At 35.9% G+C, this 27,790-nt stretch overlaps 1 protein-coding gene and 2 pseudogenes across 1 annotated transcript; 2 read left to right on the top strand and 1 right to left on the bottom strand.

Annotated features, from left to right (window-relative positions):
- Positions 1 to 80: 80 nt before the first annotated feature.
- On the bottom strand, positions 81 to 27,790 carry ZBTB11 (zinc finger and BTB domain containing 11). Its single transcript, XM_016144741.2, has 11 exons — positions 25,557 to 27,790; positions 20,045 to 20,280; positions 19,149 to 19,380; positions 10,861 to 11,699; positions 10,441 to 10,620; positions 7,572 to 7,817; positions 6,103 to 6,247; positions 5,311 to 5,428; positions 3,057 to 3,215; positions 2,780 to 2,955; positions 81 to 2,240 (listed from the first exon to the last, which is right to left on the bottom strand). Exons 1-11 carry the CDS (start codon positions 25,864 to 25,866, stop codon positions 1,723 to 1,725), a joined length of 3,159 nt encoding a protein of 1,052 aa, XP_016000227.2. The 5' UTR covers positions 25,867 to 27,790; the 3' UTR covers positions 81 to 1,722.
- LOC118602617 lies at positions 8,342 to 8,460 on the top strand (annotated as a pseudogene).
- LOC118601822 lies at positions 15,960 to 16,068 on the top strand (annotated as a pseudogene).

The raw sequence follows: 27,790 nt of genomic DNA, 5'->3' as shown, positions 1-27,790 counted from the left end.
TAGAAATGGAATAACTTAGTAACATCAAATAACAGCAACCGATTTAAGAACTGAAAAAGTAACCAGTTCAACTACAAAGCTTATGCTTTTAAACAAGATTCAACATCTTTTATTTACATATTTATGATATACATTAATGGTCTTATACAATTAACTAAATCTAATAACAATGGTGTGGGTGGAAAGTAAGAGACAAAATTTCAAATTTTAGGTTGAAATACAGTTTTCCTAACTGAAAGATATGATAAACAGCCATTATAAAGTTACAGACTGCATGTCAATTCACTTAAAATTGAAAGTCAGCCACACAGCTACTGAAATGAGAAATTTGCAAATGCAAATATTACATATGTAGGTATCATGCATGCATGTCATCCCATTTATTCTTTATCTCTTAAGCCATTTTTAAAGTAAACTGGAATAAGTATCTGAATATATGTACATCAAGGCACATTCTTTTCTTGTGCTTTAGGAATGATTTACATGTCATTTGCTTACATCTTTATTTTATACTTTATATTAGCTTTGAATATTTATAAGTTTAAATTTAACAATTATAGCTTGAGTGGTCGTTTCCCAGGAGATACATGTGGCATCTCCCCATAGTTATTTTGAAAATCAGAAAATTGGATAGCTTAAAGAGGTGGAATTTAAAAATCAAACACAAATTTATAATTATCATGTAACTTTTAAAATAATTTACTTTCAACAATTTGGTGGACCATAATCAATTTCTTTAAGTAGTATACTATAATGAGGGCTGAAGACTTTTCAATATTCTGAAATTACTGATAATTATGACAACCACAGAACCACTGTAGATGTCTATATTGTTATCCTATTACTAAACTGCAGTTTTTCAACAAAATTGAACAATTTAACATGATACAAGAGCTGCAAACATACCAAACCTAGTTTTAACTTGTTCATTCTTCAGTAAAAGAATAAGAGTTTTTTTCCTCCATGTATTATTCTCTGTTATTAAGAAGTTTCCCATTAACAGTGCTTAATAACAGTATTCTTTACTCATGGTCAATTTATTTGCCTTGAAGAGATAGTATAGTAAGGCTTTAATAGGCATTTCATGCATTTTAATGGCATTTTAAAAATCAGCTATTCACTTAAAGGTTCCCTATACAGGTAAGTATATTGTGCAAACTTGATTACAACATTAAGTGCTTTACGATAAAATAAAGAATCCCTGACTTATAAGGGCTTAAAATAAATAGTAAGTCAAGAATCACAGATTTGAAGCATTTAAAAACTGTAATATACCTATGCATCCTACTAAAATGCTTTATATTAGAATTTTTTAAATCCATAAACAGGGCAAATGAAATCACAAAACTATATTTTGAGAATAAAAGAGAAGAAAAGCTGACTATTGCAGCCTTTTAAACTCAAAAGTATATAATAATGTCAAAATGCAAGTGAAATTGTACAGTTTTTCATTTAGTACAGTCCTTTATAAACATTAATTCATAAAAAGTATAACATGATAAACCACTGCCATCAAATAGATGTTTTCAATTTCTTTACAGTAAACAGACTTTTCTACTGAATCCATTAGTCAGACGAACCATTCAGAAATGTTAAAATATCACCAAATAGTCCAGAGTCTTGACATACAAACTCTAGGCAGAGTTACACAGTACTGTAAACAAATGTTCTGTGAGTTCAGTATACATGAGATGTCACTTTAAAAAATCTCCATTACTATATTCATTCTGCTTCTGAAATATGTGCCACCTCTACTTCAACAGTTTGAATAGCTTCTGCAACTTCAGATAGCTTCTGTCCTTGCTGTTGTGCCAACACGTAATTAACCACTTGCATAATACTTTGGTCAGAAAGTGTAGATACAGATGGATACTCTTCAGTAGCTGCAACAGCTTCAAGAGCTTCCATAGTTTCTCCTGTCACTACCACAGTCTCAAGTTCTTGAGGACCACTGCTTTCTTGTTCCTGCATGTCTGCTGTTAAGATGCTAACAGCATGCTCCACTTGAGTTCCCTGGTTATGAAACTGAAGGGTATCTTTTTCCAGCATAATTTTGCAAGGCACATAATCTCTGTGGAATTTAGTCATATGTTTACGGAGTGTTCGAGCATCTATGTAAGCTTCACTACATACAGGACAGACATAGGGTCGTTCACCGGTATGTGTTCTGACGTGGCGTTTTAGAGATCGGGCATCAGCCCAAGCTACTCCACATGTTAAGCACTCAAATGGCTTAACTCCTATTAAAAAAAAAAGAAAGAAAGAAAAGAAATAAAGTATGTGTGATGAGGTATAAATATTACTTGATGTACAGTAGCCCATAAGCCTTTCTATTTTGACTGCAAAAACCTTTTATTTAGGACCTAATTGGTCTATCTTAAAATACACTGGTTTCTGCGCTACAATCTCTATATAAAGGTGTACCCACTGATAGAAGTTACTAAGACGGCTCTGAGTTTCCATGCAAGGTCTCGCTTAAACTTCACAGCAATCCTATAACCCTAGGATAGAGAAACAGAGGCTCCAAGTAGTCCATAAAAATATTGATAGAGAATACTAAACTCACTAAATTAGGTATTCAGGCTTGGGATCACCTCTATCACTTGAAAAAATCTTCCATGATATGGGAAAAATGTTTTATCAAGGAAGGTGAGGTAAGAGGCAAGAGGGGTGAGAAAGGGAGAATCACTACTGGATTGGCTTTTTTTACACACACACACACACACACACACACACACACACACACACACACACACAATATAATATTAAGTATGGTTACCTTCATGGTTGTTCATGTGTCTCCTATACTCTCTCAGCTGAGTGAATTTTCTTCCACATCGTTCACACACCCGTTCTAGGTTTTGCTTTGCTCTTCCTTTTTTCCCATGAGTAGCTTTTTTTACATGCCTTCTGAACAACGCTTTTTCATAAAATTCTTTGCCACAAATGTTACATCTAAAATAGGGAGAAAACCCTAAAAGCATCAGTATCCACAAGAATTCATCCAAGTACATATATATCTCAATTAATTCCAGATCCTTCTCAAATTTACCCACCTGTAAGGCTCAGTGACAGAATGAGACTTTACATGGGAATACCAATCTTTCTTCCAACTATAGCATTTATCACAAAATTGGCACTGGAATGGCTTCACACCAAGATGTTTGTTCATGTGCTGGCGAAGATCTCTAGCTTCAAAGAAACTCTTTTCACATCTGCAATAATAAAATTCAATCACCTAACTGGTCCATCTTATTATTTTTTGAAAACAAGTTTCTAAGAATTCAGTATATGCTTGGGTTTCTAGAACTCCACAAGGTGATCCCAATTTAAAACAAAAAAATTCACTAGTTATTCTAATCTTGCAATAAGGCTGTTGGTGTTAAGTTCTTTTAGCTCTAGACACCAGAAACATTTTAGAAAGAATCATGTGGAATTCCCAAAGGTTACTAAAGAGGACTTTTATTTTCTGTCTCTCCCTCAACCCTATCTGATCCCCTTTACACTCTCCCATTCTCTGTCCATGTGTTGGGAGTGGGTCTCACCCTTGACCATAAGGATGGAGCAACGAACTGATTCAGGCCTAACTCAGAGCACAGCATTCCACTGGCCGTAGTGATCGATTCAGGGATGACCAAATAGCTTAATCAGACCCAGTGGAAGTAAACCTCAGGGATTTTATAGGAAATACTTAAAAAAGCAGCTAGATAAGTTAGGAGTTGAGAGAATATGAGACTGAAACCATTGCCCCTGCCCTATCCATATGGAGCCTCAAAGATACCAAATGCTACTGAATGTGAATCTAGTTAACATTAAACTATTCAGAGTCCTAGACTTTACCTTTCATTCAAGCCAGTTTAGGGTTGGGTTTTCTTTCACCTTACAACTAAAAATGAATTGAAAAGTTATCTTTATTTTAAAATAAGACTGATTAGAGTGATATCAGCCAATATGTAAGAGTAAGGAACTCCTAGAGCCCATCCTTCCACAAAAACAATGGACAAAAACTGAATCAATTTTATTGGAACTCTGGAAACTAAAAGTTTACTGCGACCAGGCAAACATGTAATCAAGAAAAAAACAGCTGAATCTTGGTAAGAGAGCCGTGTGGCATTTGAACTTACCCTGGCCACATCCCCTACTCTTTGGCTTGGCTTGGCAGCAGCCATGAAAACAACTGCATTCTCACTACAGGTTCCTAATGCCAGAGGAATTTATTCTCAAAGAACTGTTTGCCTTTATTTCACCTAATTCCCCCAGGGCTGAGGACTGGGGGGAATGAGGAAAAGTTTGAAAACATTTAAAGGCAAATGTATTAGCCTCTGCCATTTGGGACAAGGAATGATAGTTTGGTAGAAACAATATACAAGCCAAAAGCTTGGGAAGAAAGGCTGAGAAATGAAATGCTTTGGGGAATAGGAACTTTGAAAACATCTCACATATTCCAAGGAATCTAGAAGTCCACACACTTACCCAGGGCTGGGCACATGCTCATAAAAAAACTGAGAAGGCCCTAAGCTCTCACCTCTGGCTGACTATGTACACACAGAAAGAGAAAGCCAAGGCAGAGTTATAGCTGCCTGGCTAAGTGCTGAAAGCATTCTGGAATTAGACAGTGGTAATGCTTACACAACACTGTGAATGCAAAAAAAGTCACTAAATTGTACACTTTAACGAATTTTATGTTATGTGAATTTCACCTTAATTAAAAAAAAAAAAGGACATTTCAGTAGGTTTTGTAAAATGAAAAGAGGGATTAAGAAAAGGAGTCTGAAAAAAGGAGAAACTAACAGAAGGCCTCAACCTTCAGAAAAACTGTCGAGAAAGAAACTCCTACGGTCCCTACCCCTAGGTACCATATTAGAAGAATCTCTTTAAATCATTTTAAATTGAGTGATCTGTATGGTACACAATTTCTATCTAAATAAAACTTTGAAAAATCATAAATACCAACATCTAGGCAAAAAAGTTATTAAAATCAAGAACAAATAAGTTTAATATTCTTACTTTTTCCCACCTATATTGAGGTATAATTGACAAATAAAATCTTAAGATATTTAAAGTGTACATCATGATATTATGTACGCATTGTGAAAGGATTCCTTCCATCTAGTTAATGAACACATCCATCATCTCAGATATGTATATGCGTATGAACATTTAAGTTCTACTCTCAGCAAATTTCAATTATGCAATACAATACAATATTTTCAACTATAGTCACCTCAAATATTTTCTTTTGAAAATAACTTTCAAATAAACTAAATAAGAACAAAAGTTAATTGAACTGTTCACATATTAAACACTTACTGAGTACAATGATAGCCTCGAACCTCAGGCTTTGGCTGGTGTTTCTTTAGGTGCTTGCTGAGTCCAGAGCCCCTGTGAAATGACTTTCCACAAATTGAGCAATGGTACTTAGACTCCCCTATAAAAATAAAACCAAGTCACAAATCCAGCAATCAAAGTGCTCTCTTTCAAATAGACTATTTTATGTCATATTTCAGACGTTGCTTTATCGAAGGGATACAGAAGCTATAACTTCTGGTAACCACCTTCTAAGAATAACAATGAATCATTTCAAAATCTCTATTTCCTCTCAACTACAGTGCTAACAAGGCTACTACTATCCAAAGAATGTGATACGCTTACATAATCACCTGGATTAAAATAGCATAGAGCAGATACCTACCCTTCACCACCCATTTCCACATAACTGCTTTAAACATTTGAAATTAAGTATGTGCGAAATAAAAATTCTAATGAAATTATAAGCCACATACCAGGTTGACAGTTATATTTGTCTATAGCTTAACTTTTTAAAAGCATGACCATTTCTTTAGGTGCCTCTATCTAAATTATGTATGATTTAATACTCAAGATACATTTTTCTACACTGAGGGAAACAATGCATAGTTTTACACAAATAAGTCTACAACTAGACTTAAGAACACCTTTTAACTTTACTTTCAATAAAAAACTGCACACATATAGCCATCAATAGTATATCAACATAATTTTTGAAATAATCACAACATAATCAATATAATAGTAAATTAACAATATTTAATATCGACTATGTCAATATAAAATTTTCATTACCTGTATGAATACTTATATGTTCTTGAAGACTCCGTTTGGTAACAAATGACTTAACACATAGTTCACACTGAAACTGTTTTTGTGATTGATGGAGACTCTGGTGTAATTTTAGACCATGCTTATAGATGAAAGTCTTTCCACAGACCTAAAACAGCACAGGTGTTTAAACCAGTAAAACAAAAAGGGAGACAGGGTTGAAGAATGAGGACAGAGAAACTAATATGCCATTTAAAATAGAAACCTTAACCTATAAGCAAAATAACAAAGTGAAAGTTGAAACAACCAGTATATTAGCTGGCTGATCATGCTCTGATATAATACTTAACAAACAAAGACTGTTATTTTTTTTACACCCATGTGATCACCGGTGGAGCTCAAAGTGGTACCAAAAAACCTCATGCTGTTCTTGTGAGACCTAATATAAAATATACCTTATATATTAAGAGATGTGGGAGCTTAATCAAGAAAATATACTCATTTCCTGCTACACCAACAAGAACAGTATTTCTTACACTCTCTGTGATGAAGAAATAATTTTTTTCCCCTCTCTCCCCCCAATCCATTAGGGAGAAACTTTTGTTAAACACAATAAAAATGTCACAATGATGTTAAACTGCCGTGACCATTTCTAAATGCTTATTCTCCATTTCTGTACTTATCTTCCACAGACCACACATTTTGAATAGTGCCACAGCAGACCAAAGGCCCAATTAACACTTAGTTTTTAAATTTATGAATAAAATGATGTTTAGGACTTGGCATCATTTTATTCATAAATTTAAAAACTAAGAAGAGGGAGAAGTAGGGCAGTGAGTGACAGTATACATAAAACACAAGTGATCATATGCTGATAACTACTGAATCTGGATAAATGGCACATGAGGATCTAGTCTGTTCTCTTACATTCTAATCTTATATAACAAAAAGCTAAAACAAAAACAAACCAAAAAAATGAGAGAAAGCAAGCGAGAGAACAAGTGAGAGCGAGAGAGCGAGTGAGATTGAGAGAGATCGAGAGAGAATAGCTCAAGTAGGCTATTCTTTACCTAGGAGTCATATTTTGGTATTTAGGTACTCTTGGTCCTTAGCTCCAGAGAAAGATACATAGCTTAGGCAGTGACTTTGCAAAAGTGATTTGTTTAAACTCTGGGGTTCTTCTGAGTCCAGGTCAGTCCTGCTAAAGGTTACAGGATTACTGGGGTAATGAATTGGCTATCCTCACCCAGCACATACTCTGAGTCCTAATAAGTTTTACAAACACCCTAAATATATCCATTTTAAATTACAACAAATTAAACAGCAAATTAAAGAACACAATTGGGAAGCACCCTTTTACTCAGGAAACAGAGTAAAAGACTCATAGAATTCCTTGTGACATTTTATAAGAGGGTGACTCCACAATCAACCAGTCTCATCATTAGTCAAGTTCCAATCTTTATATAACAAAATTAACGTATGGCTTTATTTACCTGGCAAGCATGTGGCTTTACACCAGTGTGCTTTAACATATGTATTCGAAGAGAATATAATTTAGGTAATGTCCTTCCACATATGGAGCATATAAATTCTCTTTTGGTTCTGCCTTTCTCTGATGATGTTCCTGATGCTTCATTAGACGTGGGATTGGAAGAAGATGAAGTGGGCGCCACTTTTCTGGTATGTCGAGAAAGGTGTGCTCGCAAGGAGGCACTGTACTGAAACTGTTTTTTACATAACTAAAAGAAAAAGTAAACAAAATTCTAAGTAATTCCATTACAAAGGTTAAGTGAAACTCAACTTGTATTTCAATTTTTCATTTCATTGTTACAATTATATGGAAACCAATAAACGAATACAATATATAAGATAATATGCTACAGTATCAGATTATAAAGATAAAAGGGATAAGACCCAGCTCCTCACTCTGGAGAGGTTTACAATCCAACCAAAGAAATAGGATTTATATCTTAAAAAGGAATGAGATATTTGAGAAGAGGAAGTAACTCGAGCAATGAGAAAAGGCTTCAACAAGAAGGCTAGGTTTGTACTGAAGGAATTGCAGGACATAAAGACAGAAGAATGCTATTATTTCTAGGAGTACTAATAATTGTTAGGTGGAGCAAAAACGGGGGTCGGAAAAGAAAAAATAAAACTGTGATGGTCCTTGGGTTTTATCCTGTTGCTGTTGGGGATTCATGAAAGCAGAGTTATATATGCTCATCATCTACAAAACTTATTTTTTAAAAAATAAATATATCTCGTCTATGGCCATGCCACCCTGAACAAGCCCAATCCCATCTGATCTCAGAATCTAAGCAGGGTCAGGCTTGGTTAGTACCTGGATGGGAGACCACCTAGGAAGACTGGGTGCTGTAAGCATTAAAAAAAAAAAAAAAAAAATCTCATTTCTTGGTCCACTATCTCTTCCATTTTTTATTTTTTTGACTCTCATGATGCTTACTTCTGTAACTAACAGGAATAATGGATAACGACACTCTCTTTCACAGTCCACTCCCTACACATGCAAATCCTTCCCATTACCTTACTTTCTCAATACTATAGTTAAATCATAATTTCAATTAGATCAATTTCAATGTTTACATCATTTGGATGATGTAAATGTTATTATAGCTGGGTCATATAATATACTATGGTTCTCTTTCCTTTTTGTTTTCTTTTTTGCTTACTTCTTTTTATATTTTCTGCTAATTAAGCACCAAACCCTTCCCTCAGTTGTCTACTGAGAGACTGAAAACACACCTTATGGGAGATCTCTATCAAAGAACTGTTTATTCCAACTTGGGCTGGTTGTTTCCTACACTTGGACTCTTTGTAGAAATGGACCCCAAGTTTCCCGTTTTCCCATGTCTTGCTTTTTTTAGTAGAACAACTCTGCCAACAGCTTTTTGAGAAAGGGAGTTTGGGAGGTAAAACTTTCCAGACTTTACAAGTTGGGAATGTTATTCTACCATCACAAATAACTGATAGGCTATAGACTCCAAGTTAGAAATCATTTCTCTTTAGAATTTAAAGATACCGTGCCTTTGTTTTCTAGCTTTCATTATTGCTGCTGAAAAACCTGTAGTCATTTTGACCCTTACCCTTTCTATGAGACTGACCATCTTTTTTCTCTTGTAATTTATATGATTTTCTCTTTGTCTCTTGATTCTGAAATTTCGTAACGTACCTTGATATAGATTTATTTCATCCATGGTTCTGGGCATTCAATGCGCCCTTTTAATAAGGAAACTTCTATTCTTAAGCTCTTATGTTCTCTTAATGTGACCTTTTAAAAAAATATATTACCTAGTAGTTTCACTGACATAACTGTTCCATTAATCTCTGATATAAATCACTTTGAACTGGGATTTTTTTTTAAAGTTTTCTTCTCTCTGCATAGTCAGAGATAGCTTGAGGTTGCTTTTTTTTTTGTTTGTTTTTTAATATTTATCATGAGTCTGATTATCCTTGATGTCTATTCATGTTTCAGAATAAGATGTTAAAAAACTTGACTGGAATTTCTGTGTAAGCAGGGGAGTCAACCAAAGGCTTTAGTCAGCAGATTTTTAGGTCTTCTGTTTACAGGCTTCAGATTTTCATCTCTGAGAAATCTTTTTGCTTTCGGGTTAAAGTCCTGACTGCTAATATTCTGGGACTTGATTAGCGAATGGGAACTTGAAATTTTTCAATATTCAGTATATAAGCTTTTACTTTTCCCTATTTTGGGTATAGTACATTCACCCTCTCTGTACACAGTGTTCCCCAGAGCAGTTATGGTTTTATCTTTTCTAGAAAGCAGAGGATGGATCTTTGTCTGAGGGAATGGTTATGGGGATTTAATTGCTTCTTAAAAACTTTCTAACAACCAGACTCACTACTACTTTCAAGGTAGCTAGTAATATTAATTTCTGAGCTGTTTGGTAGTTCTGCAATACAATTTCAGTTGACCCTTAGCTTTCCCCACTGAAAGTCTGGCAATGAGCCCTTTTAAATCTGCTGAATCAGTTATTCCATCTATTTAGCAAAGTCCAGAATTTAGTTGCTAAGGTCTCCTTCTGTTCTCTTTGTCTTTCTATGAGCTTATATTCTTAAAATGATAATTTTACTGTTGTCTTACTAGGGTATCAGGAGGAACTAGAGGTATATCACTAAATATTTCTTGTTGTCAAAGAAATGACATGTAAAAATCAGAAGATGACTCTTATAGCAATACAAAGGGGTGGGGGGAGGGAGAGAGGGAGAGAGAGAGAGAGAGAGAGAGAGAGAGAGACTATAAATGGTAGGAGAATAATAAAGCAGTAAGTTAGATTCTACTTATCAAGAAGTAGCTCATTTTCAATTAGCTTTCCAGATACTTACTGGACATTTGTAATCTCTAGCTCTTTCATGTTTCAGTGTGTGCATTATTAGGGTGTATCTTCTCTGAAAAACCATTCCACATTCCCCACATTTATGAGGTACATCTTCTTCAGTATTCTCTTTAACATCCCTTTTTGGCTGTTTCATCTTTTTTCCTCTTTGGACTAATTTCTGGGCCACCTAAGTAAGGGATGGAAAACACAATCTAAGTAAATACAATCATTTTGATTTTTAAACCATGAGTCATGTTATAAACACTGCGAATTCACATTATCTAATTAACATTGGTACTTAAAACATTAAGTTGCTTTTCTGAACTTACCTACTAACCCCAAAATTATTTTCACCATAGACATGAGTTTATCAACAGAATGCTTTCAACTTAAAGCTGAAACTCCAAAAGTTAACTCATCATCATACCTGCTGAACTGCTGACTTGGGAATGGCTTTCCGTTTCTGCAGCTTTTTCTCCATTCCTTTGTGTAGTCGGATATATCCCCCTTCATTAATAGAACGCTGTCGAAGCCTGCTTCTATAAGTATCATCATCAGGGCCAGGGTCTGTCTTTGCAACTAAATTTTCCTGATCTTTTAAAGACTGACCAAGGTTCTGCCTAGGCTCTGGCATGTCTTCATCACAGATATCCTCAGTTGATGTATCATTTCCCATATCACTGTTTTCTGGAGAGCCACTGATTACATTCTCTTTTGAAAGTTTAGGATAAATATTAGAAATTGTGCTATTTTCTCTGTTGTTTAAAGCTTCTACTTCTGTCTGTTTTTTTGTTACTAAATCAACAGATTGCATTTCAGGATGAGAATCAGTTACACAGCCTACAGGTGAAGGAGGCAGGGTAGCTTTAGCCTCTGAAGAAACCTGGGGCTCAGGCTGTTGTCCTAGCTCTTCATTCTGCTCAGCTTCTGGTAAGTCTCCATTCACCAGGAGTACAATTTCACAATCTCCAAGTTCAGTAGATAAAGTTGTTGTAGTTCCTTCATTGCTAACCACAGGAGGTGCCGTACCTCCATTTTGTTCTGGTAAGTCTTGAGTAGATGCAACTGTTTGTACTTCACCTTTCTTATATACTGTTAGCTGCTTCTCTTCCATTAGTTTGTGTACACTTTCACAGATTTCTAAAACTTCTGACATAAAAAGATGCCGAGCCAAGATGGCTACATCAGCCATGCTACAGAAGTCAAAACTTAGCACAGAAGTATAGGCAAATTCCAGTAAAGGAAGGAAGCTTGCCTTACAGAAACCTATACGAAACAAGACAGATGGGAGACAAAAAAGTCAAATCACCACTAAAACACCTTGTAAAAACAATTCATATGCAACTACAACAACATAAAATAGAATATAAAGGCAAATATGACCATTTATTTTGCAATTAAACACCCTGGATGTTTTGTGTTCTGGTTGCTTATTAAGCCTTGACTAACTCACTTCTATGAGCCGACTCTCTCAATACCTAAAATAGAAAATAATATCAGACTTACTACCTCAAAGAGTTGTTGTAAGGCAGTCATTTTCAAACTGTATTCCTTAGAACCCCGGGGGTTCCTCAAATTCCCCTCAAGAAACAGCTGCTGGAGAACGGAGGGTAAAAAAAGAGAGGGACGCAGGTGAGTAGGCAGGGTTCAACCAACCTGTCCCCTAACCTTACTTCAGTAAGTATAGCTATATATTTTAACAATAGAAGTCCATATAAAAATTTGATCGTGAACAAAGGGTTCTACTAAAAATTTAAAAACAAGGTCTAAGGCAGAAGGATCAGCAAATTTTTCTGTAAGGAATCAGATAATTAATAGTGCAAGCCATAAGGTGTCTGTTGGAACTACTCAACTTTATCACTGTAGCTAAAAAGAGTAGCCACAGATAATACATACACAAATGGGCGTGGCTATATTCCAATACAATTGTATTTACAAAAAACGAAAGAAATGAGGCTTGGCCTTTGCGCTACTTTGTCTATCTTTGGTCTAAGAATGAAATAATTACTTTACACATGAGGTATTACATTTTTTTATGTGAGAAAATAAGATCAATTTCTGTTCTAAGTTCTCAGTACTTCACTTTCAAAAGCCATTTTTAATATTCATAATTCAAAAACCACAAAATTGCGATGAAATGTCCAACTCCATCTCCATAACCAGTAAGATTAAAAATCTGCATAGCTTTCCAGAGTTCCTTCTTAGAATCAAGCAAATATTTTTATTCCCCCTTCTTAGTGTCTTATTACGCATATTGTTCTGTGCATTGCTTTTCATACATAATAATTTATCTTAGAAATCTTTTATTAAAATAGAGAGAGCTAAAGGAATCTTTTTTTTAAAATTATTGAGGACATTGGTAAATAATATTATAGAGGTTTCAAGTGTGAAATCCAATAATACATCACCTGTATATTGCATACTTTGTTCACCACCGAAAGTCAAATCTCATTTTGTCACCGTATATTTGATCCCCTTTTTTTATTTACTTCTCACACACCTTCTGTCCCTCTAATAATCACTAAATGTTTTCTGTGAATATGAGTTTTTGTTCATTTATCTTGTTCATCTGTTTTCAGTTTTATATTCCTTATATGAGGGAAATCCTATGGTTCTCAACGTTTCTCTTATTTTGAAATAAGTCAGAAAAAGTTGAGAACCAAAGCAAACTCTTAAAAACTCATATTTGCTTGCTGTGTTTTTCAGTTTTGACTCAAGGTACGTAGAATGTGGTCCTTTTACATAGGTGGATGGGATGGACAAGCATACAGGGAAGTCTTAAACTGTGAGATATATTAGGACTCAGGTTGAAAACTGAGAGAACTGCACATCAACATTATCATTATGGCTAATTCAGCCATTCCTAGGAAAGCAGATAATTAAATAGTCTGGAGCCATAGTAATCCTGCTACAAATCATGAAACCAAGTTAAATAAGCTGAGGTAAGTAAGAATATTTCTTAAAAAAAAAAGCCATGTACCAACAAAATAATGTATTTTGGTATTTTACCTAGTACCTTTTTAATTTCTATGTTTGAAGTCATAAGAAAATTTTACCATGAGAGAATTAACACTGTTCCAATAAACACTTTGAATATCTAAAACCATTTTTTTCAAAGATACAAGGCATGTTTACTGTATAATACTATAAAACACAAAAGAAAATAAGAAAATAAAAAATCACTCATGATCTTACTGCACAACATAATTTTGGTATTTAAGCCCTAGCCTTTATACATACACATATACACACTCTGCAAAACATTTTAATCAAAATGAAATGGATAATTTTGCAAGCCGAAGAATTCCAGAGCTGTTACACAATGTGAATATAGTTAATATAACTGAACTGCATACTTAAAATCATCAAAAAGGTTAATTTTATGAAAACTAAAAATTTAAAAAACTAAATAATAGTTATAGACTATATATATATATATATATATATATATATATATATATATATATATATGTGGCAGGTACTTCCACATTTAGCAGTATTGGCAGACTAAGATGCCTTGAATGACCCAGATGCTTTTAAAAAAATGCTAGGTAAAAGTATTTTAAAATATTATTTTAAATATTCTCAGTGATACAGTACTAAGTTGAAAAGGTAGAGAAATCTTCCCTGAGGAGTCAAGACCTCAAGCCAGACTTAATTTGGGGTGTGTGTGTGTGTGTGTGTGTGTGTGTGTGTGTGTGTGTGTGTTTGTTAATACATAACACTTCAGTAGTCATAAAAAAAAAAAGCTCAAGATGAGAATTTAAAGTGGTCCCAGACTGCTAATGCTCACAGTATCTAAAGAAGCAAACATTTTCTTTGTGGAAAACACCTTCAACACAGGACTCAAAGATTTCGTGCAAAGTCCTGAAGAATATAAATTCAGTATACATAGATTTTAAAAAAACTAACTCACAAAGAAACGAGGTATCATGAACAAGAGCTAGCAGAAAAAAATTGCCTAAACCAAACCAGCAATGATCTGATAGAATAAAGGGTAGCCTATCAATAGAGCAGAAGATCATAAAAAGTAGCTGCCTAAAAGAGACATCTGAAAGAGAACTAAAAAGACCTCTGAAAATCGAAAACGTAAATTTGAATTAAAAATCTTAAATGAATTTAACAGAAAACTAGACAAAGTTAAAGATTAAGTGAACTAGAATTTTCCAGAATAATCTACAAAGAAATGAACAAAATATGAAAGAATAAGAAACAGAGAATAGACAATGAGAATATCTCATTTTATTTTTAATTGGAGTTTTCATAAAAGTAGAAGACAGAAAAAGAAGCAGAAACAATTTTTGAAGAGATATTGGCTGAGAAGTTTTCTCAACTAATGAAAGACAACAATCTCTTTTTGGATTCAGGACGTCCAACAATTTCCAAAGAAGACAGTTTAAAGTCAAAGATCTTCATCCCAGATTAAGAACAAAATCCAGAAAAATGATGTTTAAAGAGACATCTAAAATATAAAGATATAAAGAGGTTGAAAATAAGAGATGGAGGAAAGATATCCCAGGAAAAAAGTTTTTTAAAAAATCTTGTTTACATAGCTAAAGAACATTTTAATAGTAGCTAAAATAGAAAAATAGAAAATATTTACAGTAGCATCCAACCTAGGTTTTAAGAATGAAAAGCATCACTAAAGATACAGAGGGTCACTACATAATGATAAAAGGATGTTTTCATAAAGCCATAATTCTAAATTTTTATGTAATAACGGCCTAAAAATACATAAAACAAAAATTGAAGAAACTCAATGTGAAACAGACAAATGAATCACACTAGTTAATATCCTAAAGCACTTCTGTCAGTCAAATTATGCTTTGGCAAGGAAAGTTTTTGTGTAAAGAGCCAGATAAGCAAATATTTTAGGTTTTGTGGGCCATTGGTTTATGTAGCAACTCTTCAATTTTCTCCTTGTAAGCTCAAAAGCAGTCACAGACAATGTGTAAATGAATGGACGTGGTCTTCTCCCAATAAAACTTTATTTACAAAATAGGCCAGATTTGACCTGCAAATTGTAGTTTGCCAACTCCTGCTTTAGCAGGATTAAAAAAAATTAGTAAACTTTTAGTAACAAATATGTGAAAATCAGAGAAAAGGCATAAATAACCAAAAACAAAGAATGAAAACGATATACCAAAAGTCACTGGAGACATTTAAAAGAAACTATTGTGAAAAATTTTGTGCCAATACACTTGAAAATTTAGATGAAATGGACAAATTCTGGCAAAAATATAACTTTCTATAAATTACTCAGGATGAAATAGAAAACTTGAATAATTCTCTAACCGTTAAATTTGTCAAATTAGTAGTTAAAAGTTTTCTCCCAAAGTTCACTATAGGCTCAGGCAATTTTAGCTACCATTCTTACCAAATACTCAAGAAACAAATGATTCTAATCTCACAGTAACTATTTCAGCATATGTAAAAATTGGAGAGAACATAGATTTTATAAGAGGTACACTTCCGCTATCAAAACAAGACTGTGAAAAAGGAAAATTACTTATAAAAATAGATGCAGTTTAAAGCCATGCCACCCTGAACGTGCCTGATCTTAGAAGTTAAGCAGGGTTGGGCCTGGCTAGTACTTGGATGGGAGACCACCTAGGAATACCAGGTGCTGTAAGTGATTAAAAAAAAAAATTAATAATGAATCGCATTACCTATCAAGAAATCTTCACAAAAATACATAGTGTTTTAAAAAGTATTATTTAGAGACTTCTGGTCAAATGGTGGAATAGGTAAATGTCGTGCTCACCTCCTCCCATGACTACATCAAAACTACAACTAAATTATAGAACCACCACCTTTGAGAAACATTTGAAGACTAGCTGAACAGAACTCCTATAACTAAAGATGTAAAGAAGCTATGGGAGGGAGGGAGGAAGGAAGCAAATGTTTTAAATAATATTAGCAAACCAAATAGCAATTTATACAAAAGGTGATAATGACTAAACTGAATTTATTTCGGGAATGAAAAAAATAGTTTAATATTAGAAAATCAACATAATTTTCCACTTTAACAGAATGGGAAAAATGAAGATGGTCTCAGTAGGTACAGAAAAAGTATGTGATAAGTCAGAGAAAATTACTTTAATGTTAGAGGGTATAAAGGGTTATCTATTTAAAACATTTACCAAAAAACATATCCTGCATGTTGGTGGGGGGGGAAGCACCTTCTTTAGAAATGGGAATCAGATGAATTAGCATTCCCTAACCTTCTTGGCACCAGGGACTGGTGCTCCTATGGGAATCTAATGACTGATAATCTGAGGTGGAACTGAGGCAGTGATGCTAGCGCTAGGGAGCCGCTACAAATACAGATGAAGCTTTGCTGGCTCTCGCCTCCTGCGTACGGCCAGGTTTCTTACAGACCACAGACACATATCTGTCTCTGGCTCCGGGATTAGGGACCCCTGAGATAAATGAACCTTCTATCACCATCTCTATTCAACTGCTGTTTTTGTTTGTTTGTTTGATTGGTTTTGTTTTTTTGACGTTCTGGACAGCATTGTAAAACAAGAAAAAAAGTTCAAAATATAAGAACTGAAAAGGTAGAAACGAAACCACTTCTATTAGTAGATAATATCTTTGTTTTATGTGAAATATCTCAAAGAATCTATAAATGTCTATAGATAAAATGTTATTTATTCTGAATCTATAAATTCCAGTAAAAGGAATTTAGCAGTAGTACTATATATAAAATCAATATACACTAAAAGTAAATCAGAAATTATATAACTCTAAGGAGAAAAAAACTATAGTATCGAAAAGTTTCAAATACCTTGGAATAATCTAACAAAAGATATGTGGGACCATATTCGATAGATCTCTAAAACGTTATTAATTTGATGTAATCTCTATCAAAATATATTATTTTCTTTTTGTGCAAGTTGATGATCTGCTTTTACAGTCTATATGGAACAGTAAATGGTTATGAATAATTAAGACCCACCTGTCTAATAAAAGTAGGAGACTTCCCTTATTATTATAAAGTTAAGGTAATTAAAATCAAATAATAAGAGTATAGAAAGGGACAACCAATAGACAGAAAAAAGCCTAGAATCAGTTCCAAACACATATAGAAATTTGTAAAAGAATTTGCATCGTCTATGGAGGGGAAAAGGATAGTTTTCACTAAATGGTTCTATGACAAGTGATGATCAAAATGGGAAAAAAAATGATATTAAACATCTATCTCACACCAATAAAAATAATATTCCAAATAGATTAAAAATTAAATATGAAAAAAAACTATGAAATTTTTGAATATATGAAAATACCTTTATGACTGAGTAGGAAAGAATTTGTTTTGAAATATAAACAACATAAAGAAAAATCACTGATGAATTCAACTACATTATACTTGGAAGTTAAAAACATGTATATTTTATAATTTTTATACTGTACACGTATTTTATAAATACTCTTTAGGTACTTAATATTTAAATCAAACAAAAAAATTTAATGTCTACTTCATCTACTATTAGCTTACATCATATTTGCTGAACAATACTTAAAAATAAGCATTGGAATGAAGAATAAATGAAGTAGTTTTTTTAATATTAGGATGCTGTAGTACAGTTATTTGGGGACATTTTCTTTGCTATAAGCTGCTGAGAAACTGGAAAAGAGCAACACTCATATGCTTCTTTCTCTTTCAGATGCAACAGGGAAAAAATCCAAAGCTAATATATCAAAAGACTACACCTGTGATGAGTTTTATTATTCAGAAAGCCCAGTATAAGACATATTTTCTTTTCTGAGTTACCTAAGAAAAGCAAATACCACTAATCTAGAATGTAAAGCAACTCTACACTCCATAAAAGTTTTTGTTTACCATTGTATCCCCAGAGCTTAGGGAGACTTAATAAATATTTTTTAGTAATTGAACATGTAGTTACTGCTAAGGAAAAATATGTATTTGTCTTCCCAGAAGAAGTGAATTTAAAAAGGATATAGTAGAAAATGATCAATAGTTTAACTAGGTTAAGTATTTCTATATCTGGATAAAGTCACTTTCTTGTTTCACAAAGAGGAAATGAGATTTTACCAGAGATGTCGGTAATTCAAGAGTTGCAGCCAAGTTATTATTATGAGAAAATGGATAAATAAGGTTAGCTATTTTAATTCTTCCTAAATTTTCATTTGTTGAGTTCTGAGCCCTTATGTAAATTCTAGTGAGACCAAAACAAAGTCAAATTATTTATTCACAATAATAACAAAAACCCAAAAAAACCTATACCTAGAATTCTGAGTATTCTACACTGACAATTTGAACCTAATGAATTCTAATGATTAATCTTAAAAAATGAAAAACAACATACCTAAAAAAGTGCTCTATAATTACACATTCCACAACATAAGATATAGGCAGTCAATTTTTAAATAACAATCACTTAGTGTAATAAAACTGATGTAGTTATGGATTTCTCTCAAACTGTTTTTAACAGTATAAATCCCCGATTTTATTCTACTGCTATAATCGTCTCACCTAAGAGGCAATGACAGGAAATGATAGCCTTTACCATAAATCTACCTTAGAAACCTTGCTAAAAGGAAGGATCTCTTCAGTTCGGCTTAGTCTACTGCTATAAGTGGGCTTTTCTCACTTTAGCATAAATCCTGAGTTTGTAAGACACACACACACACACCCCTCTTCCAGTGTGTACTTATATAAAAAAAACAAGAGTATTAGAAAATTCTTACCAGAAAGATCCACCACTGCCTCATGACTGGAAACAGCTCCTTTCTCAATAAAAAGATCTCGAAAATATTCACTATTAGCTGACAAAACAGATTTATGAGCTTTGTACTCTTCTCCTTCAATTAACAAAGTAACATCACAGAACTGGTTGGAGAGTCTCTGTTCATTCAGCTGTTTTAAAACAGCCTGACAATGTTTTGGAGAGGAACGTTTCACCACTCCTTTGGTGTCAACCTATCAAAATAAGTTTGAGACCAAGAGTTGTATTATATATCATCTGTATATCTATCCTTAATGGAATTTAAGATTAAGATACATTATTCCCTTTTAAAAGATACTACCAATTAATATGAAGAAATAGCCTCACATTCTTTCTTTTTATTACCTATGTATTTAAATGGAAAGATATGTTGTTCTCACTATTTTCTGTTATGTTCATTCTACTTGACCCAATGAAAACCTGTATCTCATTTCTTGTTGGCTCTTCTTACTAGTCGGAAATTTGATGATGTATCAAACTGATGAAGGCAAAAAGCAAAGACCTAAACAACTTAATTTTACCTTGCTGCATAACCCAGACTGATTCCAGAAATGTATTCTGTCTACCTATACCAATATACCATTACAAAGGAAGAGAGAAAGAATGATTAACAACAGACCAACAAGTTACATTCTGAAAAGGGAAAACAATAGGCATATTTCTGATTAATGAAAAGATAATATTAGCATACTTTTAGTGTATACAACATAGTGCATTCCTTTAGACACAGATCTGCTAAGTCTTTGACATTAGTTCTAATACTCAAGCATTTCGGTGGTTTAAGAAAAAAAATTTACAGACTAGAAATATTAATACACCAGTTACACAGGTCAAAGCTGAACGGAAAGTTCCACTTACAAATACAAGTTCATGTTTAGATACTGGCTTCTTTTTTGCAGGTTTGGAGGCTGTAGTTGGAGGTGAAGTAAAGTTGCTCAGGTCATCTTCAGATTCATTACTTTCTTCTCCAGATTCTAGGTCTAGTCCCAATTCTTCCAACATTTCCGAAGTATCTGATATTGGACGGGAGCGATCTAGTTTCTCCTGGCATTTGCTACACTGTTTAATGTAATCTTTGACTTGCTTTAATATACCTACAAAGAAAATAAAAATTAACAAATAAAATTTAATATTGCTCTCATTTGAAAGTTGAAGAACATATTAGTGTTTTTAATCTGTGAACACTCATGTATGTTCCAGTGCACATGTGCACACACACACACGCCCCATAGAGCAAGTTCTTTAGAATTTAAGATACATTTTTTCAAAGATATAAGGTTATATAAATGATGGTTTGTTTCCATGCCGAGGTAAGCTGTTTTGTCTTCCTAGTTATTCACTTTCTTACCATATAAGATGACTATGTAGAACTGTCCATTTCTAGGTGAGCTACGACTCATTCGTGCAATAGGATCTACATAAAATTGCCAATATTCAACTGTTTTTGACCTTCACAAACAGTAACAATAACATGGCTCAGGCTAATATCTCTCTACCCTATGAACATCAGCCTTGACCAAGTAATTTGTTTTGGTCATTGAACATGAATGGACATGATGTGTGTGTGTTATGTCTCATTAGAAATTTCATGAGGCACTGTTTCCCATCAGTTCTCTGATCTTTGTATCCAAAGAACAGCATGTTCCAGATGGATGCTGCACTTTATAGCCTGAACTACAAATGAAATAAGACAGGTGGAGCCAGTTTGTAACTCAAACAGGACTGCAACCAAATCTTGTAATCAGATTATAAATGTTTTCGAAAGCTAAGATTTTAGGTTTATATAAAACAATAGCATACACTATCTAATAAAAGTTGATTATACATAAGCCACTCACAAAATGCTATTCTGTATTTCAACTTCCAGCTCAGCATGTTGGGGTAGGGGTAGGGTGCAGGGCGGAATACTTTTTATACAGCAGGTCCTCAAACAACGTTGTTTTGCTCAATGTTGGTTCGTTATAACACTGATAACATGTCATGGGAAGTTAACTCTTGTTTATATTAATTAGCCTGTGGTAAAACTGGCTTCCTTATACATCATTTCACTTAAAGTCACAGCACCTATGCAACAACGACATTAAGTGAGGATTTATTGCGCATACGCACGCACACACCCCTATCACCCTTATCAATAGGACCAACTAATTCGCATTCTATAGATGAGGAGAATGAAGCCCTAAGAGGTAAGTAACTTGTCCAAAGTCACATCTGGTAAAATACATAACTGGGCCTCCAGAAACCCATATTATTTTCAGTATATTATGCTTACTTACCCAGGACACATTTGTCCATCCCTGTGGCAGAAACTTCTTTCCCCACAATTCCCAAATAAATTGCAAATGAAAAGGCTCATTGATTAGCTAAAATGATAAAAAGGTATAAATTCCTGAAAAGTTTCAAGATGTCAAAACATACTAAGTTCCTTGTTTTCAACCTTCAGAGAGTATTCAAGCAATATTTTTCAAACTGTATTGTGTTCCATACTTAATAAAAAAGTATACTCTGGACTAATAAATTAAGAAATTATATTCTAATTTAGCCACACAATGGATATTATCATATTTAAAGCTCTGAGTCTACAGTAAAGAAATCTGTTTAACCTAGGAATTTGTCAAACTGATTTGTTCGCAGAGCACCATTTTTTAGCAGAACCTAATTTAGAAAATAACAGGTTAGGGTTAAATATAACCCTTCACTAAAATGGCATTCACATAGATTTAGAGTGAAACAGAGGTTATACTCTAGTATCTGAAAATGTTAAAAGTCAATAACAAATCTATACCTGTATGAAATATAGAGAGTAGGTTGTTAAAAAACAATTAAAAGGCTGGATAGATATTTTACATGTAATTAAGAGTGAATGGAAAAGGTGTTAATTCTGCAAGGAAAGATGTTCATTCTCCTTGTTAAAAAAATAAGGTTGAAATGTTAAAACATTTCTGAAGATGAATAGTTGTGACGGTTAAACAACATTAAATGTTCTTAATAGGGGTGGTCCTATAGTATAGTGGTTAGCATGTCTGCTTTACACGCAGAAGGTCTTGGGTTCATGCCCCAGCAGAGCCATGGTTGGCGGGCAGGAACACGCCACCTTCAGAGATCCAGTTCTTAAGGGGAGACAGCAACATCTGTAGGTCACGGGTGGAATTGGGGGAGGGGGAGAGGGAGGGGGAGAGGGAGGGGGAGAGGGAGGGGGAGGGGAGGATTTTTAAAAAATGTTCTTAATACCACTAAACTGTACATCTAAACATGGATAAAATGGTAAATTTTGTTATGTATATTTTATAATAAAAAACAAATGGGTATGTAGTGGGAAAAGAAATATGTAAGAATATATATATTTCTAAGAAAAAAACATACTTAGAGAATAAGAAGTGCTGCTATGAATATTTACGTCTTAAATATACAAAGAGTCAGTTTTTCTAATCAACTTTGGCTATATTTCTAAATGTTTTATGGTTTTACACAATTTAGTATATCCTGCATAAAGCAGAGGTTTGATTAAACCATTTGGTTGAGTTCAAATAGTATTGGAGAAACTACACAGAAACATTAGGACAAGAATGAAAATAAGAAATACTGCAGGAAAAAATATTAATGTGTTATTTGATCAACTGTCTCAAATATCACCCTACTATGTTTTACAAGTCCTTTAACTCGAGTGTTAGTGTTTTGATGGTATCACTTTAAATCTAGCTTTACAGATTCAAAAACTCAACCTTCTTTAATTTACCCAGAGCTAACTAAACTGAAGGAATCTTACCCAAGTTAACCACTCAAAAGACATCAATGTCTTTTATTATTTCAAGAGCAGGAAATTATTGCATGGAGCTGAAATTACTTATGCAGCAAAATCTGAATCCTCTAGCTTTATAATCATGGCCAAATCTCTAAACCTCTCTGTGCCTGTGTGTCATCAACTGGTGTAAATGTTAATATTTATAAGCAATTTGAACAGTGTCTGACACACAGTTCCTACTACATTAAGTGTTAAATAATGCTCACTGATCGACCTTTCTGGTATTAAAAAAAAGTACACCTAAAACACCAAATTACCAATCAAAGGCTCTTTACTCAGTAAAGACTTAGAAACAAAGAAAAATAAATGACTTTAGTGGGTAGTCTTCTAAAAAAAACAACTGGAGAAACAGTTTCTCACTCTAGAGCAGGGTTTGTCAACCTATGCAGTGTTGATTGACATTTTGGGCCAGATGATTCCTGTGTGGGGAAGGGGTTGTCCTGTACATTGCAGAAGTTTAGGAATCATCTCTGATGTCTACTCAACTAAGATGCCAGTAACAACCCCTCAAGCACCACCAGTTATGACAACCAAAATGGTCTCCATAGCCATAGCCAGATGTCCCTCAGGGAAGCAAAATCATCCAGGGTTGAGAACCACTGCTCTACAGATCTACCTGTAGAGCAGTGGTTCTCAAAGTTGAATAACTGGCTCCCGCCAGCTTTTCAAGAACCTCCTGCCCTGTCAGTGCTCAATACAATAACCATCTCTTGTTCAGTGACTTCAAGGGCCCTTGTTCTCCTCCCCTAATCTGGTTTCCAAAAAAATCAAAAAATTACAACAATCACAGTAACCGCATTTTTTCCCAGGTATATATAGTGTCTCGCAGTCTCCAAAGCACTATTCACAGTATTAATGGGAAGAATACTGGGGAGAAGCAAAAGTGGAAAGAAAGCCAAAATACGTGGCAGGCAAGAAAGGATAAATCTGCAGACAGAAAAGTACAAGAAAAGGGAAAAGGAAAAGAGCAAGGGAAAACAGGCCAAAGTGGCAAACCAAAAAACTAAACAAGATTTACCTGTAGAAAATGGACAAACTAAAAACAAGGAAAGTCCAGCCTCTGATGAAGCAGGAGAGAAAACAGCCAAGTCTGATTAACATCATATGCCATATCATATGGTCCCTGTGTTCCTTCTTGTACAATCCAGAAGAATATTTTTATCAACTATTTTATAAATCCAAGTTTTTAATTAGCTCTAGAAACATTTTTAAGAAGGGAATTCCACCTCGTCCCACTTTTTAAGTGTAAATGTTTTTAAGAGGTGAAATCATTTGCTGGTTGTTTTTATTTTTATCAGAAAACAGTGGTATATTGAATATGAGAGGCCTTGATCATCTTGGGTGTCAGCTTAACATTCCATAAGTGGGAGTAGTTTTTATATCCTTTAATACACAGCATGGCAATTTGGAGTCAGTCGTCCATTTAATAAGTCTTAAACATTTTAAACTATTTCTATTTCAATGTTTTTGGTAGAACTGTTTCCTAAAGAAAACCACTCCTTGATACTGGCTCTCCTTGTCAGAACTTTGTGCACTTTGTAACATCTTTGGTTGTGGTAGTCCAGTTTTCCTTGTAACTTTGTTAATGTGATATAAAAGACTGAAAATTTGATTATGTAGTGTAAATGATATTAAATTGTGATTTAGTGAGTCTTTGAAGTAACAGTGTATCACCATTTCAAGATATTGGCACTTGATATCCTATTAAGGAAAATTAGCCTCCCAATTTTAAGATTGAAAGTTACTGTAATAACTTTAGAAGAGAATCACAACTACATGACTTTTTAGGTTCTGGGTACATAAAGGACTGTGCGCAAACGTAAAATAACAAAATCTCGATTATAAAGAAAGGAATATTAAAACACTCAGAACTAGGAGTATCTGCTATTCTTTACACTGAATTCTTGCCCTAATGAGGTTCAAGGTGACTATTTCCACAGTTACTCCAAATCACTTCTGCACATAATTGCATCATACCTCATTTACGCTGCAGTAGGACAATTTGAGGAATACGGATAAGCGGGTCCAAGAGAACCTCAAACTCGCTAGACAAAACCCTAGCGGAACGTACTGGAGGAGAAAGGAGCCCAGGCTTTGGGCGGGCCGTCACAACCCCCAAACCTTCAGCACAAACAGGATTTTAAAAAGCACAACACGCATCCCCCCAATCGCCACCCGCCACCCAGAAGCTTCTCCTAAAGGAAGGAGAAGCCACCTCAAGTGTCGCGGAAGGAGGCGGGGCCCGCGCACTCGCGCGCGCCAGCCCCTCCCCAAGGCTGGCTCTACCCCGAAGAAGCCCCCCTTCGCCCCACCCCGGGTCAGGGCCCGCCCCCAGCTTCCCGGCCTCCTTCCTGTGGGAAGTGCGGCTCCTTTCGCGTCCCTCACACTCTCGGCTCCGCCTGGCAGCCGCTCCGCCGCTGAGAGTAGGCTGGGCCAGCGAGGGGAGTCCAGGAAGCGGGGCGAGGAACCCCCAAACTCGCGGTTCTGCTAACAGGCCCACCTTCATCAGCAGGCCTTGCCTGGGCAACATGCCGCCAGCCCGCCCCCTCGCCGCGGGCGCGATCCTACCTCGCCACCAGTACGTCTTCGACAAGTCGTGCCAGGTCTGGTGTTGGGTGTGGTGAGTGCCGCCCGGGCCCAGGTGCGCCGCCTCGATGAGCCCCCAGCGCCGCTCGGGCTGCAGCACCACCTCCAGCTCCGCGAAGGTCTTGCGGTGCCGCTGCCGCCTCTGGTAATACAAGATCCCGTCGCGCACTACGTAGCAGGCGGCCGCCTTGCGGATTTTACGCTTGACATTGCCTTCAGTTCCCGGGGCGTACGGCTCGCACTCGTTCGTCAGGTAGCGCAGGATGGCCCGGTAGCTTTCCTCGCTTGACATCGCTGACGGGAGCTCCCTGAGAGCGCCTGTCAGTGGCGGGGGAAGAAGACAGCGCACTAACTCTGGGCGGATGTAACAGCAGCAGCAACACTGTAGGGAGGAAAGGCTATGTCTGTGGTAAGTGCCCTTCGACGGCGCCTGCAGCGCGAAGGGAGAACTGACGAGTTGGTAACCAGGGGGAACTGCACTTCTCCAGCGCGCGGGATCCGCTGGCGACTGACAAAATGGCTGCTGCACCACCGGAAGTGACGTAAATCAAGGGCAGTGGGTGAGGGAACTGATCCCTGATTGGAGCGCAGTGGCTTTCTGGCTTGCTGAAGCCGATCGAGTGACGTCAGGATTACGGGAGGACATTTTGGAAGTGGGTAGGCCTTTCCTGGGAGATCAAAGTGGCTTTGACCAGACATCTTAAGTCCTGGCAGTTTGTTTTATCTCACCTTCCCTAGGCCGTGAGCACGTGTAGGAGCTGATGGGCAATTGTTATCCCGTCCGAGATACCGCAAGATGTAAAAGAGGCACTTCCCCTTTCCCTTCCCCGCCCATATACCTTCTGAGACAGCTGACAACATAAAAGCATCCGATTTTAAGGCTCCAAGTGAAGTATTAGCCTATGCACATAGGACCAAAGAAACCCCGTACACAGAGAAAGGTAGCTTCCAGTTAAGCTCCATTAGAATCTAAGTGCCTCAATGATAGTTATTGTAATTTCTAAACTTAAGCCCCTGGTGCCAAGCCACCCATGGAATAGTCGGGATTTTTCTAGAATGGTCAGTTTATATAGTGACTATTATCTGTATATGAAGGCAATCATGCTGACAAGGAGTGGGAGGAAGAGAACTATTTTCTTACACCATTTGCATATTTTCAGATGGGGGCGGGAGGTGAATGCTCCATTTTACACCCAGTATATATCGAATGCACAAAAGGCCTAGGAGATTTGAACTGCGTTTTCCAATGTACAGTATAGGTCCAATTTCAGATTTTAAGCTGGTAGTCCAGAGCGGAGGTTCTGGTCACCTGTCCCTTGGTTGTATCTGCAGTGCAGAGACAGGCACAAGCCGACACATTCCTAGGCAACTGGGATCAGGCACTGGCAGTGCTCTTGTGGGGCCTGAAAACTCCAGACCAACCCCTTCCTCTCCTCATCCGGGAGTCTGCAGTTGTTGGGGAAAGCCCTTTAACCTTTGCAGACACAGGTGAGGGGCAGACAGGTGAATACAGGGACCCTAATGCTGGAGGCAACATCCTTGGAAGATTCTGGCTGTAGGTATGGTAGGACCCAGGCCCAGAAGACAGACAGAATTACCAGGCTTGGGATTTACTTAGGGTCTCAATCTACAGAGAGACTACTGCTGGGGGAGGGAGAAGCAGTTATAAGGTGGAGATACAACCCTCCAGCCATTAGATGTCCAAATCCACCCTCCAAGGACTGTATGTGCTATGCCAGAACCACCACACTTCTGCTGTGAAATTCATACCCTTTAAAACTCATTATAATAGGTAAGTAGGTTAAAATAAAATTGTAAGTTAAAAAAAAAGTCATGGAATGGCAAAGAAAAGTTGAAATCCCTCTACACTCAATTACGTTTCTGCCAAAACAACCTGTGAAAGCACCAAGAAGCTCACTAATACTTGGATTCTCTGTGTCTTTGTGCCAATACAGAGATGTTTTAATGAAATTTTTACAGACGATCCAATTGTCTTCCTGTGAAAAGCTAAACTTGCTGTCCTGTAAGAACAGCGATGTAGTGATGCCAGCAGCAAGCAGGACTGAATCAGTGGCGACACGGAGATGGGGAAGAGGCAGACAACAGCATAGGAAGGGCGATGGGGTGGTGTCTAGGTACAGCACTTCCACCTTTCAGATGGGCAGCCTACTTTCGTTGCCCTAGACCTTGGGTGTGATGATCCTTCCTCCTAGAAT

This window comes from Rousettus aegyptiacus, unplaced genomic scaffold, assembly GCF_014176215.1.
Source record: "Rousettus aegyptiacus isolate mRouAeg1 unplaced genomic scaffold, mRouAeg1.p scaffold_m13_p_4, whole genome shotgun sequence".
In the NCBI taxonomy this organism is placed as follows: domain Eukaryota; kingdom Metazoa; phylum Chordata; class Mammalia; order Chiroptera; family Pteropodidae; genus Rousettus; species Rousettus aegyptiacus.
Note: the sequence above shows the minus strand (reverse complement) of the source record. Positions and strands in the feature narration are given on the sequence as shown.

Bases quoted from the DNA above. Each gene is read 5' to 3' on its own strand.
- ZBTB11 (XM_016144741.2), bottom strand. From the start codon at position 25,866: ATGTCAAGCGAGGAAAGCTACCGGGCCATCCTGCGCTACCTGACGAAC. The intron at 3,216-5,310 runs GTAAGTGTTTAA...TTATTATTGCAG, and splicing joins CGAGGCTATCATTGTACTCA to ATGTGAAAAGAGTTTCTTTG. The intron at 2,241-2,779 runs GTAACCATACTT...TTTTTTTAATAG, and splicing joins ACACATGAACAACCATGAAG to GAGTTAAGCCATTTGAGTGC.